Source organism: Callospermophilus lateralis, unplaced genomic scaffold (genome assembly GCF_048772815.1).
Source record: "Callospermophilus lateralis isolate mCalLat2 unplaced genomic scaffold, mCalLat2.hap1 Scaffold_708, whole genome shotgun sequence".
NCBI lineage: Eukaryota > Metazoa > Chordata > Mammalia > Rodentia > Sciuridae > Callospermophilus > Callospermophilus lateralis.
The window spans coordinates 77,182-94,556 of NW_027515187.1; the positions used below are offsets into that span (position 1 = coordinate 77,182).

A 17,375-nucleotide genomic window follows, 5' to 3' on the forward strand; every position below is an offset into this window, starting at 1 on the left:
CCACTTCTCCTACCAGTCACCCCTTCCTCATGGGTTCCCACTTCAAGACCTTCTCCGTTCCTGCTGTACGGTCCACACAGCCTACCCCTTCGGGCTGTCACTCAAAACTCAGGCTGTCGCCCTCCCAAGTTTGGCCACTTGGCATCCACTTTGTTACTGTAGTTAGGACACTGGAGACTGACTCCAGGGCTCCTCAAGCGCTAGGTAAGCGCTCTTCTTCGGAGCTACATCCCCAGCCCTTTCTGCTTTGAGACAGGGTGTTGATAAATTGCCCAGGCTGGCCTCAAACTTGGGCTCTCCTGCCTCAGCCTTCCCAGTGGCTGGGTCTGCAGGCACGGAGCCGGCCCGGCTCTCCGCTCAACCTCCCTCCGGCCCGCGTGGTTCCTGACCGCCCCCTGCGCGCTACAGAAGGGTCCGCCCCACACCGAACTCTACTGGGTCAGAAACGCAACTCTGCGTCACCCGCCAACGCCTGCCCCACCCGGAGGAAGGCTGGCACAGCAAGCCACCCAGGCGCGCCGGCTTACCGTGCCGCGGGGACCCTGACGGGCTCCAGACGCCGCGCAGCTCCACATCCGCGTGACTCCTGCTCCCGCGTCGCCGCCTCCGGGGAGCCCTCGGACTCGGACTCGGACTCAGAGTCCAAGCCTGAGGCCAGGAATTCGTCCACCGTCAGCTCCGCCAGGCGCCTGCGGGTCATGGAGGGTCACAAGGCACCAGCCCACTAGCCCCAGCCTTCGAAAGAGGTGAGGACAGGCCAGAGCACAGGCTCCCGCAAGGAACACGGCAGACTTACCTCCTGCGGCTCCTCGCCTCCGCCATGACGCCGAGCCCGCCGCGTGCGCCACACTTCCGGCCCCAGAAAGCCGTGCGCTACAGCACTACTTCCGGGTCGGCCCCGCCCCCGGGCGAGCCCCGCCCTGTGGCTGGCTCTGCGATTCTCCGCTGCGTAGCCGGTGGCTTCCAGGCGGGAGGGCGCGTTCGCACCCTCATGGCTTCAGGTGGGAGCGCGAGAGATGGGGCGGGCGGCGCCGAGAAACCTTGTCTGCAGCCGGGGAGGCGCGCGATGCTGAGGGGCCACCGCTGCTGAGCCTCCTTCCAGCAGTCGCTCTCCTTTGTCCTGCGCCCTTCACGGCGGCAGTTCGGTGGTTGAGCTGATGCAGCCGTGCGGCGAGCACCCAGCCGGCAGGACGCAGAGCCCGGAGAACGGCAGCCCGGGGCCCTGGGCCCGAGGCGCCGCCGCCGCCGCAGCCGCCGGCGTGAGTAGGGCGGAGAGCGGGCGGCGCCGAGGACCGACGGAGGGACGGGGGGACTCGGGAGAACGGCGTTGCCCGAGAGGCTGCCACAGGCCTGGGTCGTGTGAAGTCCGAGCCCCTCGGTCCTTCGGCCACGGCAGCGGTTCTGGGAAGTCCTGAGTGCTGCGGGGGGGCCAGGAAAGAGAGGCCCTAAGCCCCTTGCCTGCCCTTGAATTCCTCCACAACGGGAGGTCCACCTGCTGTACCGGGGGCCAGGGGTCTGCTTTAAAGCAGGCATTGGCCGGTTCCCTGCGTACACCTCCCACATTCCCAGTACTGCTGAGGGATGGGAAGGGTGGCTGGCAAGGCAGGAGCCCTATCCTTAGAAGGGTCGAGGATACCTGTCTCTCAAGGGGAACAAGAGATGGGTGAACTTAGTAGCTGAGAAGGGAGGTGGGCAGAGGAAGCTGGACAGTCAGGACAGCAGTGTCTGGATGATCCCCCAGTGGGAGTAGGCTTAGAAGAGAGTCTGGTCTGGCTCCAGGGTAGCTCCCTGTATAGGAGGGGAGGTCTTGCTCCAGGCGGGCAGCATTACTAGGTGGGCCTTGATGCAGACGTTATGGCCACTGGACTGCTGGACAGATGGCTGACTTGGCTGCCCTGGCCATACCCAGAAGTCTGGTGGTACAGAGGAGGTGGGTGAGCAGCCCCCTACAGGGCTAACCCTGACCTGGCCCTGCCCACCTGCAGCCCAGAGGCAGAGCGAGCGTGGCCCAGGCAGGCCCCCATGGAAGGTGCCATGCAGCTACTGAGCCGCGAGGGCCACAGTGTGGCCCACAACTCCAAGCGGCACTACCATGATGCCTTCGTAGCCATGAGCCCAATGCGGCAGCGTGGCCTCCTATGTGACATCATCCTGCATGTGGCCGCCAAGGAGATCCGTGCACACAAGGTGCTGCTGGCCTCCTGTAGCCCCTACTTCCATGCCATGTTCACAAGCAAGTACCACAGTCTGGGTGGCACTTGGGGGCTCTCTGCAGCTCTCCCGGGACAGGTACCAGCCTGACTACTGTCCCCACAGATGAGATGAGTGAGAGCCGCCAGACTCATGTGACACTGCATGACATTGACCCTCAGGCCTTGGACCAACTGGTGCAGTTTGCATATACGGCTGAGATTGTAGTAGGCGAGGGCAACGTACAGGTGAGGCAGTGTGCCTCCTGCCAGGTCTCCCCATGCCCTGGCCCCTCACAGGCCTCTCCCCAAACCCTCCAGTTACTTTCACAGCCTGGGCACCTCCCACCAGACCCCATCTCCATGTTCCACAGACGTTGCTCCCAGCTGCCAGCCTGCTGCAGCTGAACGGCGTCCGGGATGCCTGCTGCAAGTTCCTGCTGAGTCAGCTGGACCCCTCCAACTGCCTGGGCATCCGGGGCTTTGCCGATACGCACTCCTGCAGTGACCTGCTCAATGCAGCACACAGGTATGTGCTGCAGCACTTTGTGGACGTGGCCAAGACCGAGGAGTTCATGCTGATGCCGCTGAAGCAGGTAACCTGCCCACAGGGCTCAACCCACACCCTGCCCCTTCCCACCCCAGCACCCTCCTTCACCCCTTGCTCTCTGTTCCCCAGGCCTCATTCCAAGCTTCTGACCCATGCCCACCCTGTGACCTGTCGCCTGGGCACCCCCAACCCTATTCCCATCTCCTGGCTCTACCCAGGTCTTTGCCTTGGACTCTTCATCTCATCTCATCCTTAACAGCCTCTGCTCCTAAACCCCAGTCCTGGTTCCATGTCCCCAAGACTATTTGGGATCTAGGCCCCCAGGAACCAATCCACAGCTCCTGACCCTGCTGGGCCCCTTCCTGTAGAAACACTGACCCCACCACCACCTCCAGACCCTCCCTCCCAGATACCTTCAGGGGGCTCCCTGGTCTCGCAGGACCCTCCCCAGATCTCATGCCTGAAGACCCCTATCCCCAGGTGCTGGAATTGGTCTCTAGTGACAGCCTAAATGTACCTTCAGAAGAAGATGTCTACCGTGCTGTCCTGAGCTGGGTCAAACATGACGTGGACACTCGGAGGCAGCACGTTCCAAGAGTAAGGCCAGGCCTCGGGACCCCTTGTGGTGTTGGGGAGGGACCATGGTGGCTGAAGCCTGGGTGTGCCTCATGGAGTCCCTGGCCTCTCCCGTTCAGGGACACCATGGGGGCAGTGCAGGCATCTGTCTCAAGAACCCATCGTACAGGTGGTACAGGCATCTGAGCCAGGGTCTCAGCCCTGAGGCAAGTGTGCCTGAGGGTCCCCTGACCTTGGCACTCCTGCCCCAGCTGATGAAGTGTGTGCGACTGCCCTTGATGAGCCGCGACTTCCTGCTGGGCCACATGGATGCTGAGAACCTGGTGAGGAATCACCCTGACTGCAAGGATCTGCTCATTGAGGCCCTCAAGTTCCACCTGCTGCCTGAGCAGAGAGGTGTACTGGGTACCAGCCGCACACGGCCCCAGCACTGTGAGGATGCCGGCCCTGTGCTCTTTGCCGTGGGTATGCCCATCCGGCCCCTTCCTCTGACACCCCTGCCCTGGCCATACCCAACACAAGCCCAGCCCACCACATTGGTCAGGTCTTGACCTGCTCCCTCCTCCTCCATCCAGGGTCTCTCCAGGCCCTGTGGAGTGTGATCCACCCCCAGAGTCCCAATACTCTTGCTCTCAGGCTATGCTAGACTCCCACTGGTTGCCTCCCAGTGCCTCTCCTCCTATCCTGTCACCTCCCCTTTCCTAGGTGGCGGGAGTCTTTTTGCCATCCATGGCAACTGTGAAGCATATGACACTCGAACTGACCGCTGGCACGTAGTAGCTTCCATGTCCACACGCCGGGCCCAAGTGGGAGTGGCTGCTGTAGGAATCCGGCTGTATGCTGTGGGCGGGTAAGCATAGAGGCCAGGCTTGGGTCCGGGGCTTGGCACATGCTTGCTAGGCCTTCCTTGACCAGTAGTGGACCCCTCTCCTAGCTATGATAGGACCTCAGACCTGGCTACTGTGGAATCGTATGACCCTGTGACCAACACATGGCAACCTGAGGTGTCCATGGGCACGCGGCGCAGCTGCCTGGGCATAGCTGCCCTGCACGGGCTCCTGTACGCAGATGGCAGCTATGATGGGGCTTCCTGTCTCAGCAGGTAGTAGCTGGGGTTGAGGCCCCCATGACCCTGCAGGGTGGCTCGGCAGCAGGAGGTGAGGCTGTACCAAGTTGTGTCTGATGGGGGATGGCAAAGGTACTGCCTGTCCAGGCCATCAGAGTCCCCAAAGCCTCTTTACCTAGGCCAAGCAGTTCTTAGGCCTGGTCTCTCCCCATCCCTTATCCTTCCTGGGGTCCTCTCCTCCAGTCTAGGGCTGGGCCCAAAGGGGACACTTGCCCAGGAATACCCAACCAGGCAGCTCATCCGCTGAAAGTCTGGCCTAGAACGAAACCCAGACTGGGACTGAGTCAGTGGTGAGCCCTGCGCCTGGCCTTTGGGCGGGGCCTCTGAAGCTTCGACACGCTTCTCAGGGGTAGGCGGTGCCAGGTTAGATCTCCAGCTAACTGGTTGCATCTATGTTGCAGTTCTTTGGGTGATGTCGCTTGAGAAAGTTAAGGGTTTCAGGCGACAGAGAGCCAGCTGGTCACCTACTGCAGGCCTTAGTTTCTCCTTCAGGGTCTCGCAGGAAAGTGCTCCCAGATATCCACTGCCCACTGCAATCCTACCTATGCTGGTGCCTCCTGCCCCAGCACAGAAAGGAAGTGACCACTAAGCACTTGTTAGGCTACTTCTCCTGAAGGAACTGAGGGTGCCCCTGTGGGACGATGGACTGCCTGAGTAGAGGAGACCTAGCCTCTTTCCCCAACAGCTGGCACTGGTTTGGGCAGAACCTAGACTGAAGCTCCCTCCTGTGGGACCCTGCCCACGGATCTTATGCTGGAAGTGGGGGCATGGACTCTGGGTCAGGACTGAAGCAGCTGGCATGGGCTCCCAGAGCCTACCTTTCTCACTGTCCCACCAGGCTGGGACCCCATGTCATCCCCTGTCCCCTGTCTAAGGTCTCAGGGCTCTTGTAGTCAGCTGCTGGCTTCAGAAAGTATGCTGCCTCAGAGAAGGGGCTACATCTCAGACCCTGACTCTCTCTGTTCAGCCCAGGATAGGCAGTGTGACCCTGGAGGGAGTCCCATGAGGCATGGTGCCCCTAGTGGTCCTCCCTTGGAAAAGGGTCAAGACCCCTTGAGCCTTGGGAGATAGGGGCCAGGGAGGGCCCTGGCCAGGCTTGGACAGCATCCATGCTTCCATCCCTACTGCAGTTCCTAACTGTCCTGCCCGGGCCCCAAGGCTGACCTAGGCCCCAGGACCAGTGGCATAGCCCTTACGGATTCATGGTCTATTTTTTCGAGAGTGTCATCTGGAATCTTCCCACACTGGGTGTGGGTGCAGAAGGCCCCACCCAGAGGCAGAGAAGCGGGGGGAACTCTGATCTGTCTGTTCACATTCCTAGGCTTGCCCAAGGGGCAGCTTGGCTTGGCCAGGACACAGCAGCCCTGCAGGTGACCCAAATGTGACCCCCAACAGAATTTGCCCCTAAGCTAGTAGGTCACAGTCCTCTCCAGTCCCTTAGCACCTGACTCCTATCTGACCCTGGCTCTGATATCAAAGCCCCCATTGGTAGAGAACAAACTCTCTGCCAGGACTACCTAAGTGCTGTGTAGACATTGGCCCTTCTTCCTTCCCTTCAGCATAATACATTGACCCCCCCCCCCCGCAGCACGTTCCAGGCCCTGGAGACTCAGCAGTGGCAGATAGACAGGATGACTAAGTAGAAATAGAGTAAGTCGACTGTGGTAGGGCAGCCAACTAGAACAGGAAAGGCTGGAATTTTAGAAGAGTGTGCAGCCAGGGAGAAGGTGAGAGCTGAGCAAAGGCCCCAAGGTTGTGATGTGGAGAGTCAGTGCTGAGTGGCCCCAGCCAAGGGAACAGCCCGATTCAGACATGTGCCTGATTTGAGAGAAAGAGAGGGAGGAAGAGTGGAGGGGCAGGTCGCAGAGAACCCTTAGTCATTGCCGTTTTTGTGTGAGAGACTGAGGCCCATGCTCGGTATGCTAGAGCAACTAGCACTTGAGCACCCAGAACCCATGTTGGTATCCAGGCAGGCTGCAGTGCGAATATTACACCAAGGAAATTGGTGTATATTACAGATTAGGGCTCGGGTTTTTGCTTTTCTTTGTCTGTTTTTGCTTATAGAATCAGGTATTAAACATTTACCAGTTTACTGGTAAAAGGCAGGGTTTTATGCACTATCTCACCCAGACACCCCAAAACTCCTTTGAAAAGTCTGGGGAGATTGAACAAACAAAATAGAGCTGCAGAACCAGGAGGTGGTGAAGCTAAGGGTTGACTCCACCAAGTCCCAACTTCTCTGTCACTGCTAGACCAGGTAGCATGGACTGGGGAGCTGTATTGTGTGCATATTGTGTATTCTGCTACCATTCCATGTATACAGGCTGTGTGCATCTGCCTGTGTGTGTTGTGTGGCCTGGCATGGACAGATCAGGACTATATGGGTGGCTGAGTAATGGATTGGGGTTGCTGGCCCTATCTGGCCAGTCCCCAAGCCCTACTCCCCTAGGACTTTCCAGGTCTGGAGAATCAGCCGGAGAACTTGGAGCAGCCCATCCTGAGTGTGTTCAAGAAGGGGCGGCGGAAGGTGCCCGTGAGGAACCTGGGCAAGGTGGTACACTATGCCAAGGTCCAGCTGTGGTTCCAGCACAGCCAGGTGGGGGCTGGGGGGCATGCTCAGGGACCCATACCCCACCATCCTGTCTGCCCCAGTCCCTCAGATGGGCATCTGCTCTCCCCAGGATACCAATGACTGCTACCTGGAGCTGTTCCCTTCCCACCTCTACTTCCAGGCTCACAGTTCTGCAGGACTCACATTCCAGGTAAGGGGCCTGGGCAAGGGTGGGGGAAAGGCCCCTGAGAGTTCCTGCAACTGCTACTACCTGTTCTCTGGCAGGGGCTGTTGCCGCTGGTGGAGTTGAGCATCTGCCCCCTTGAGGAGACTGGAGAGCATGGCTTCCAGATCACAGGTATGTGAAGGACACTGGCCTCCTAGAAGGGTGCCTCCCAGCCAGGGCCATGGATCAATCTGCACAGATCCCTTGGAGAGGGGCCTGTGCTTGGACTCTGGGGCTCCAAGCTTGGGCCCACCTCAGCCCACACTGCTCCTCCACCCCCAGGACCACTGCCCGCCCCACTCCTCGTTCTCTGTCCCAGTGAAGATGAGCTCCGCTGCGACTCTACCACTTGGAAAAGCAGATGGCCCTTGTCGGGGTACTGCGGCACTGCCACTCTGTGCCCCCGCAGGTCAGTGTCAGGAACCTGCAAGCCCCTCCCCCCTCTTTCTCTGCCAGCCTACCCTGATGGCCTCCTCCACAGGGCCCCTCAGGGGATGAGCTCCCCTGGTCCCTGCAATGCCGTCTGACCTGGCTGTGGAGGGCATCTGGGCGTGAATCTGTGGGCAGTGCCATCTGTGCCTCAAGGGTCAAGCTGCAGCACCTGCCTTCACAGGTGGAGAGGATGTGGGCAGGGTAAAGGGGGAGGTGGGACAGCCCCTGGTGCCCAGCCCTACCCATGCTATCTTTTGACCCCTTGCAGGAGCAATGGGATTGGCTCCTGGTCCTGTACCCAACATCCCTGGCCATCTTCTCTGAGGAACCAGATGGGATTGCCTTTAAGGTGGGCCCTCCCCAGGGTGGACCTGCCCAGGGAGGCATGCTGTGTGGAGTGGGGGCGGCAAGTCGGGGAGAACCTGTATATCAAGGCCTGTTGGGACAGAGCACAGGGCTCCACCCATCTGGCTCACTGCCTGGTCAGCCTGATCTCAGCTCTGAGGTGAAAGAGTTCCTCCCTGGAGCACCTTCCTCATCCTGAAGGGCCCTCAGCCACCAGCCAGATCATCGCCCTTGGGCAGGTGGCATGAGGTGGGACCCTCCTGGGAGTCATTGGTATGTGCTCCTGCTGCCTGATGGGAGTGTGCATACATGCCAGTGAGCACGTCACTGGTGTACACTTAGGAGACACACAGGGGCTTCCCTGCCTGGGGGTCATTCCCCATCTGCTATGTGAGTTGGTGAGCAGACCTGGGTGATGATGTCCCCAGGAGAGACTTTAGCTGCCCTACTTCCTCAGGGAACTGGCCTTGGTGCTGGACTGTCTGGGTGCCCAGCCCAGCTCTGGAAGACTGGGGGATGGGGCCAGGCAGGGGCTGGAGCTGCTCCCAGGAAGGCATAGGCCTCACTCACTGCCCACAGGGGGAGTTGCCACTCACTGCCATCCACATCAACCTGGAAGAGAAGCAGACCTGCTCGTTCCTGATCTCAGGTCCGTTCTGACCCAGACTCCGCCCCTGCCTTGGCACCAGGGGGAAGGGGAGTGAGCCTGGTGGCCAGCCCAGCTCTTTATGGGGACTCTGTGGGGTACACCTGTGCTGCCAGGCCCCACCTCATGGAGTCTGTGTACAGGCCGATTCATCCATACCATCCGGGTGGTGTGTGCCAGTCATGAAGATTACCGCCACTGGCTGCTCTGCCTCCAGACGGTTTCCAGACAGGATGGGGGACCCCTGCTGCTCAACCCTGAGAGCTTCCCAGGCCTGCAGGGGCCCACACAGGTGAGGGGCAGCAGAAGGACCTTGGCTCAGGCCCTGGGGATAGAGGGGTGGGTCCAGACATAGGTGGGTGGGGAGAGGGATTGGCCACCCAGCTCATCCCCTGACTGCCCAGGTCACAGGTGGTGTCCGAGGCTCACTTTCCTCTGATGGACGGACCAGCTGGGATTCAGGGTGCCCAGTGCCCACCTCCAAGCACACCAGCCACTCCCTCCCTGAGTCCTCAGTGCTGTCCACTGCAGGCTGCCCTGCTCCTATCCAGCCTGCACCTGTGAGTACCTGGGGGAATGGCTGAGGAAGAGGGGTAGGAAGCATGAGGCTTCTGTGTGCCTGGGAGACTGGTTCCCACGCCTCGTCAACCTGAGCCTGGACCCTGGTTCCTGGGTTGGGGGGACTTAGACTGGAGGGAGTGCCATGGGGCCTCCGAGAATTGAGTGGGAAGGGCCAAGAGAACTTTCTGGAAGGTTTTGGTCCCCCACAGGGCCAGCCCAATTCTGAAACTGACTGTGCCAGCATTGTCCAATGGAGAGCAGATCTGAGGCGCAGCAGCCGGTCCAGGGGCCAGGCCCGAGGGGAGCTGCCTGGTCCTGCCGTACCACCACACATGCATCTGCACCTGACCAAGGTGGCCCAGCCCTGCAGGGTGGCTTTCCCTCCTGCCCTGCCTCCCTGGCCTGGTCTCTCAGCCTGGCTGGGCCTGCAGGTCCCGAGGCCTCTTTCATGCAGAGAGGTTCTGCTACTTCTAACTCAAGGACTGTCTCTTCTACACCTTCGTTCAGGTGGGCAGGCTGGGCCTGGAGTGTGGCCCAGAGGCCCCAGAGCAGCCCCTGGAGGCACCACACTCCCCGCTGTATGCTGATCCCTACAACCCACCTGCCACTTCCAATCGCAGGATCGCAGATATCAGGGGCCTGGATGAGGTCAGTTGCCTGCTGGTGACAGGGCTGAATGTGCCACAGCCTGAAGTCAGGGAGAGGCCAAAACCTGAGGTTTGCTCAGGCTATGATGGGAGACTAAGGGGGTGCCCGGGGCGGGAACCCCTGTGCTCCCTGGTGGCCCTCACCCAGGGCCTCACATTACCCCCATTCTCCTGGCAGTTCCTCAGTGCAGTGCGAAGCTCACCTGGACCAGAGCCTTGCAGCCCATTTCCCTTGGTCCCTGTGTCTGTGCCTGTCACTGGTCCCTGCTCTGGACTCTCCAGCTCTCCTGGCCCCCCAGCTCCTCATTTGGTCTCCAAGAAAGGAGCCCTGCAGTCCCGAGCTGCTCAGGGACACCGGGGTCCCATCAAGGACCGGGGTCCACAGCCCCCAGATTCCCCTCAGCTGGTGAGTAGCAGCCCCCACTGCAGGAGGAGGAGTGAGGAGGCCCAGTCCCTGGGCCCAAAGGGTGCTGGGCAGACCTAGAACTTGGAGGGAGCAGGAGAGAGAGAGAAATAGGAGAATGTGGGGCAAGCAGGACCAGGAGACAAGGATGGGAGGGCTGTGGCAGGTTCTAGGCTGATCTTTATGCTCCCTTCCCAGGGATCTGCCCTGCTCTCAGACTTGTGGTTTGGGGTTCCCAGGTCTCCCCTGCCAGGGAAGTGTCACCCACCCCTCTGCCACCTCCCTCAGGTGAGTGGGGTTCCTGCCTCCCTGGGGGTAAGTACAAACCAGGATGTAGCTTCCTGCAGGCTGATGGGTCTCTGCCCTCCCCACCCGATGGTGACAAGACTTCATCTTCCTCCCACCAGAAATGGCCATGGCTCAGAAGGCTTGAGGCAGAGGGGGGGCTCATGCAGTGGATCTGATGGCCCCTGGCCAGGGCTGCTTGTCAGAACCACATCTGTTCAGTTCTGACCCTGGAGAGGGACCTGCAGTCACCTAATCTTTTGACCTATGTCATATCCCCAGCGTGGGTCTGACCCCAGCAAGTCAAAGGAGTATCCAGGACCTGAGGGCAGATGGGTAGAAGCTGGAATAGCTAAGAATAGGCGCCTCATCCCTGGGGACACCCTGGCTGTGTGGCTGACCACAACCCAGCAAGGGTCTTCAGGGAGGTGCTGAACATCTGCAGATGCCATCTGCAGCTCTGCCCTCAGGGAGGGAACTTAACCTGGAAGTTGGGGGCCACATGGATGTGCAGGACAGAGGGCTAGGTCAGGTTGGCAGGGTCTGAGTGTGTGAGGTTGGAGCATGAGGCTCCTAGGTCTCAAGGTGTGAACCAGCACAGGCAGAGGCATAAAGGTGTCCCTCAAAGTGGGCAGGGGTGGGGGTCAGTGCTTGGGTGTATGGATGGGGCTAGTCAGACACTGATGCCATAAACAAGGAAGAGAGAGGAGATTTTATTGGTGCTGTCTATCTGTGTCCTCCACCAAGGAACCAGGAATCTCCCACCATCCTGAAGACCCTGTGCACACTGCCCTGGGCAGACCCCCTGCCACTGCTCTGCCACCTCCGGCCCCACTCACCTTCCCACCCCATCTCTGACTCTCTCAGCCTTGACCTCCACACCAGCTGACCCATGGGACCAGGGACAATTCCAAGCCAAGTCCTCATGGGTGAGGCCACCAGGTTCTCCCTGAATCCTCATCCAGGTCTCCTCAGAGGAGCCAAGATCCTGCCCCATAGACTCCCCACCACAGGGGCTGCAGCAACCACTGGAGGTGTCTGGGTGTCTGCCCAGGTCTACCCACCACCACTACCTTGACCACGTCCTTTGGGGCTCAGGGTTCAAGAGGCTCTTGTGAGTAGGGCAGATGCCCCAGAACATGCCCCTAGCTCCTATGGCCTCTAGCATCCCTGTCCTGACCCCACCCAAACCCAGCACTCCTTGACCCTCTCTGCCACTCCTAATTCCAGTATCTTCTCCTGCCACTTCCCCCCAACCTATAACCAGATGAAACACAATGCCCTGTTAAGTTAGATTTCAGATCATCAACAATAATTTCTTAGTGTAAATTTATCCCAAATATTGCATGTCTGAAATTCAAATTTAACTGGATGCCCTGTGCTTTTCATTTGCTAATTCAATACCCTATTAACTAGTTCCCTGCTCAGTCCCTACCCACCCATAATTCCAAATTTCCTTCCTCCAAGGGGAGGGGAGCGGCCTCAGCCCCTGGCTGGGCCTCAGGTGGAGTCCAAGGGAGCCAGCCCCACAGACACTGGCTCTCTCCTGGACGCCCTGGAAGACAGGGGTCAGAGGGCAATGAGGAGGGCAGCACCTCCTGGCACCATGCTTGTCTCCTGTCCTGTGTCTTCGTGGTCCAGGTCTGGCTGCTAGGAGGTGGGACTTGGGCTGCGGCTACAGCTGCGGCTGGGAGTGCGCCCACGCCTCACACGCCTGCAGAAGTAGCGGATGGCAGAGATGGTGCCAAGGTTGGCCAGCAAGACTGAAAGAGAAGCACAAGGTCTCCTGGTGCTGGCTCCTGCCAGTCATCCCCTTCTGGTCACATGACTCAGTCCTCAGAGGGTAGGACAAGGCCAGCAGGACAGAGCAATGGGGTGGAAGCCGGTCAGCAGGGGAGAAGCAGAGTTGGGGAGAACCTGTGCCTCCAGCGCATACCTCCTCCCCCCGTGCACACCTCCTCCCTAGGGGCCCAGGTGAGGCTGAACAAGGAAGCCCCTCCTTCTGACTCCAAGGCACAAACTCCCTCTGCCCCCAGAGCCCCACACCTGTTTTCCAAGCATCCGGGGTATGTAGATCTGACGTTCTCACTGCCCAGGTGGCAAAAGCCACAAACACCAGACACATGTCATTCTGACTGAAGGGAGGTGAGGCCAGGGGACTGCAGAGCTCCCCTAGGAGAGAGAAGTACACCAGAGCTTGACTGCTGCACCCTGAGACACGCCTGCCAGGACACGTCCACCCTGACACTTGTGCCCTGAACACATCTGCCCTGGGCACGCCTGCCAGGACATGTCCACCCTGGGACATGTGTACCCTAGACACACCAGTCCTAAGAATCACCTGTGCTGCCATCACCTGCCTCACTAAGGCCCAAGTCAGAGCACCCCCAGCACCTATCCTGCTAGTGGTGATTTAGAGATGGGCTTCCCTGGCATTTGGGCCTGGACTCAGGTCAGACCCTGAATGGCCATGGTGCCTGGCCTCAGCCGCCCCATGTGGACCATGTCCTGGGATTCCTGGAGCTTGCTTGACCTCCCAACAGGTTCCTAAGGCCCCCCCACCCAGAGGCTGATGACCGAAGATTGGGCTCCATCCCCACCCCCATAGCCCTTCTGGCTGGGCTCCCTGGACAGTGTGTTCCTAGACCTGGATGGACTTCGGGCCTAAGCAGAATGCACCTGCCCGCATGACCACCAGGCTGAGTTGTTCCACTGTGGCTGGGCTGGGCTCAGACGAGATCCTGGGCCCCGCTTCCCTGGGGTGCTCTGAGGCCCGCAGCTGGAGAAGGGATGGCAGCACACCCCCAAACCCATCCTCAAGGAAGTGTTCGTAGGCCTCAGGGATAGAAATGGGCACCAGGTCACCAGGGGGTGCCACTAGCACAGCCTCGACCCTCGGGGGCAGGGCTACAGCTGGGGAACAGCACCCCTGATGCCGGGACATCTGGCCCTGAAAATCCCAGAAGAAGAACTCGCATGTGTCCGGCCACTGGACTTCACCTAGGGCCTGGCTGGCTCACTCCTCTGCCACGCTTTCGTCCTCCTCTTCAATGGTGTCACAAAAGAAGAACTCATAGGCCTCTGGGAGGGTCACTGCAAAGCTGCTGCCCAGCCCAGGCCTCACTGAAGCAGAAGGGGCAGGGGGCAGCAGGTGCTTGAGGATCCGCGGCTGCGGGGGCCGGGGCCCGACTGTCACAGCGTTCCAGGCTGCAGACCCCTCATGGCCCCCCATTGCCATTCTGAGGGCTGAGGGCCGGGGTGTGACTGGTGAGGGTGGGCCCTCGGCCCCTGCTGACCTTGGCTTCTCCAGTCTGGGCACTGCCATAGAAAATCGTACCTTCTTCCTCTTGGGAGCCTGCATGGGGCCCTGCAGGGGCTCGCCCTCAGGGGGTCCTGGGGTCCCTTCAGAGGGCTGCTCTCTGGGCTTCTCTTGGGGTCCCCCAGGAGGAACAATCACCTCTGTCCCCACAGTGTCAGACCCTGCTTGGGGGACAGGGGCCCAGGAGGGCTCAGCAGCACTGGCTCTGGGGTCAGGTATGGATACAGGTGCTTCAGACTCAGCCTTGGAAACAGAGTGCGGCAGAGCTGTGCACGGCAGGGGCACAGAGCCAAGAGTAGAGGAATCCACCACTGCTGCATGCAGGTCCACACAGACTCTTGGTGTGGAGACAGGTGTAGATCCAATCTGGACCTACTGAGGCTCAGAGGCAGATGTAGACATGGCCGTGTCAGGTTGAGGCTTGGAGGCAGGTGTAGATAAAGCCTCATCAGGTTGGAGTTTGGGGGCAGGTGTAGACAAATCCATGTTGGGTAGACTTTCAGAGGGAGATGTAGATGAAGCCATGTTGGGTTGAGGCTTGCATGCAGGTGTAGACAAAGTCACATCAGACTGAGGTTTGGAGGCAGGCACAGACAAAGCCACATTGGGTTGAGACTCAGAGACAGACATAGACAGACCCACGTTGGGAGGAGGCTCAGAGGCAGGTGTAGATGAAGCCATGTCAGACTGAGGTTTGGAGGCAGGTGCAGAGAAAGCCACATCAGGTTGAGGCTCAGAGTCAAGCATACACAGATTCATGTTGGGCTGAATCTTGCAAGCAGGTATAGACAGACCCATGTTAATTTGAGGCTTGGAGGCAGGTTTAGACAGAGCCACATCTGGCTTAGCCAGGGAGACATTTGGATGAGTTTCCTGAACAGATATGGATACCGTGTGTAGCTCAGCTCTAGGAGTTATTCTGATCTGGTCTGTACCTTGCTCAGTGACAGGCACAGGTGTGCACAGACCCCAGCCTGGCCCTGGACTGGCAACATGCTCAGGGGGACGAACACTCAGCTCCGGAGCACCTGCAGAGCCTGGATCCAGTGTGTCCTGCTGGGCTCATGCTGTCAGCTTTGCTGCCCCAGCCACAAACCCCTTGCCCCTGGACCCAGCCAGGCCAGTGCCCTCCTCAGGCCTGATCTCAGTGGGCAGCAGGGAGCCCAGATGGGCAACAGCAGGGCCTGGGGCTCCTGAGCGCCCTCCCCCCTTTACACCCACAGTACGTCTCTTCTTGCGCCCAGGGCTCTGTGCTGGGGCTCCAGGGCTGTCGGGGGGTTTCTGGGAGGTGGGGCTGAAGCCAGGAGACTCGGGACTCCGAGGGGGCTCACCAGGGGGGCTGGGGGCCGGGCCCTGCAGGAGCCTCTGCATCTCCTCTCTGGAAGCTGCTGACCGTGGGAGGACTGAGCACTGACCGGGAGGGGCAGCACCTGAGCCAAGGGACAGAAGAGCTTCTGACTGTGCGGACGTGCCGGCTGCCTGCTGACCATGTCCCAGAGCCAGGACAGGCTCACCCTGAGACCTTCTGACCAGCTGTCCTGTGGCCACGGCATCCTCCTATTCACAGCTCTGACAGCCCCTCCTCCTGGGAGCAAGCTGCCCAGTAAGAAGGGGTGGGGGCCCAGGGGGGCTGCTGCCACTGCTGTCCCCTTGGTCAATGTCACTGGACAAGAGCTCATCTCCAGAAGCTAGACCAGCCTGCAGGAGACCACACTCATCAGCAGTGGCAGAGAACTCAGCCCAGTCCTGGTCACTGAGCTGGACGCTGTACTGGAAGTTGTCCATCATGGGTCAACAGAGGCGCTGGAGAGGCAGCAGAACTTGGGGCCGAGTGGAGTCTTCACAGGTCCAGGCTCTGGGCACCAACCTGCGCACCTGGCTACCAACCCACCCACCCCAGGGATGCCGCACATCTCCCTGGTACACCATCTACACCCTGAAAGAAAGCAAAACCCTTTTTTCTGAATTAAAAAATTCCTCGGCTCCCACTTGCCTTGTCTCCTAATCATCTCTAAATGGTAACTTTATCACAACACACTGCCACTGTCCTGCAATCAAACATGACCCTGGATTCATGGCATTTGCCTTCCCCCCACCCCCAGCAGCCCTGACCCCTGCTCAGCAGCCTTTCTGACCTCCTGACTGCCTCTGCTCCCTCAGAGCAGACTGCACCAGGACAACCGGCCAGGAATTAGGGCCCCTGGAGGTGGTCAGCCCTGGGCGGTCCCAGCATGCTCTAGTTGGCAGCAGGTCATAGACTGGAGGCTGCAGTGTCCAGGAGGTGACCAGCCTAGGGCAATGACCTTCACCAGCTTTGGCTGGGACAAAGTTCCTCTGAGCTCACCAAGGTCAGAGCTGGCTCAGGGGTCAGCAGGAAAACCTTGGGCTGGATGTTACAGAGCAGAGCTGAGTCCCTGACCCCCAATGGCCCCCTCACGTTATCCTCAGGATCTGCACCCCTGGCTGAGTTCACCTTAGCTGGTGAGAGCCAGCCTCTGCCTCCATGGGGGCTGCTCTTAGGCTCTTGGTGAGACTCTGCCAGACCCAGAGGAAAGGAGGTCACTGGCTGGGACAGTCCTGAGCCAAAGCTGTCTGGAGATCAGAGTACAGTTTCTTTCTGCCCACTGACTCAAGCCCTCCTCTCTGGCCTGGGGGCTGTCTGCTAATGGGAGCCTTGGACAGGAGTGTGGGGCTGATCACATCCTACCCGATCTAGGCAGCCAGCCGGGCAGTGGAACTGGGAGTTCACACAGCCCATTCCAGGGCAGCATGGTGCTATGCTCTCCCTGCAGGCTCCACCCCTACTGCCCAAAATACCTCATCCCTGTGCACACATGACTTGTGCCAGTCAGGGCTCAGGCCACAAATAGATGGCATTTGAGGAGCCTTCAGTTACGTGATGGACGTCGTCCTGGTGCAGATCCAGGCCCAGAGTTGGTGCCAGCAAAGGTCACAGAAGACTCTGGCCAGAGAATGCTGACCAGTGACCAGCCCTGCACAGGCCTCCCTCTCCCAGGCAGGAGGCTGCCCGCACCTCCATCTTACCACAAGCCTCAGGCCCATGTGTACCCTGCCCCCAGAGTGTCTCCCGCCCAGCTTTTCAGATGAACCCTCACCACCCAGGGCAGGACTGTGCCTCCCTGGCCTACCTCCTGGGATCACAGAGTCTCCCCCGAGGCACTGCTGAACCTGATGGTGGACTTGAGAGCAGGTGGGGGCATTCTTTGCTCTCTGTGGAGGCCTCCCATAATGGGCCTCAGAGAAGGTCCGGGAGGGCTGGGGGTACAAAGTGGTTTCATTCCTGACTCAACTCTTGTGGACAGACCCAGGATGGGGTGGCCTTTTCCTCAGGAAGAGTCTGGCAGGGCAATACAGAATCTTTGCAAGCCCCTGAACACTTCTCTGAAACTCATCCATTCTGAGAGGGGAATCAGGATGACCCTTATTCCTGAAGGTTATGAGGCACAGAGAGGGTGAGTAATGTGCACACAGCCACAAAGTCAGTGGCAGAGTTAGGTC

General features: G+C 59.6%; 2 protein-coding genes and 1 pseudogene across 2 annotated transcripts; 2 read left to right on the top strand and 1 right to left on the bottom strand.

Annotated features, from left to right (window-relative positions):
- The first annotated feature begins 1,157 nt into the window (after positions 1 to 1,157).
- LOC143386729 (kelch-like protein 17) lies at positions 1,158 to 4,421 on the top strand (annotated as a pseudogene).
- A 20-nt stretch (positions 4,422 to 4,441) lies between these two features.
- Positions 4,442 to 11,392, top strand: LOC143390186 (pleckstrin homology domain-containing family N member 1-like). Its single transcript, XM_076842726.2, is given in 16 exon segments — positions 4,442 to 4,472; positions 6,901 to 7,037; positions 7,123 to 7,203; positions 7,278 to 7,350; positions 7,501 to 7,548; positions 7,551 to 7,627; positions 7,700 to 7,831; positions 7,919 to 7,999; positions 8,575 to 8,644; positions 8,785 to 8,933; positions 9,046 to 9,201; positions 9,412 to 9,555; positions 9,710 to 9,850; positions 10,028 to 10,255; positions 10,492 to 10,540; positions 11,285 to 11,392. Coding segments are annotated over 16 exon segments (1,623 nt in total). The 3' UTR covers positions 11,311 to 11,392.
- LOC143386731 (PGC-1 and ERR-induced regulator in muscle protein 1-like) lies at positions 11,281 to 15,984 on the bottom strand. The gene is given in 4 exon segments (XM_076841615.2): positions 11,281 to 12,300; positions 12,584 to 12,709; positions 13,217 to 14,228; positions 14,925 to 15,984. Coding segments are annotated over 4 exon segments (1,971 nt in total). The 5' UTR covers positions 15,645 to 15,984; the 3' UTR covers positions 11,281 to 12,187.
- Between the last annotated feature and the right edge of the window lie 1,391 nt (positions 15,985 to 17,375).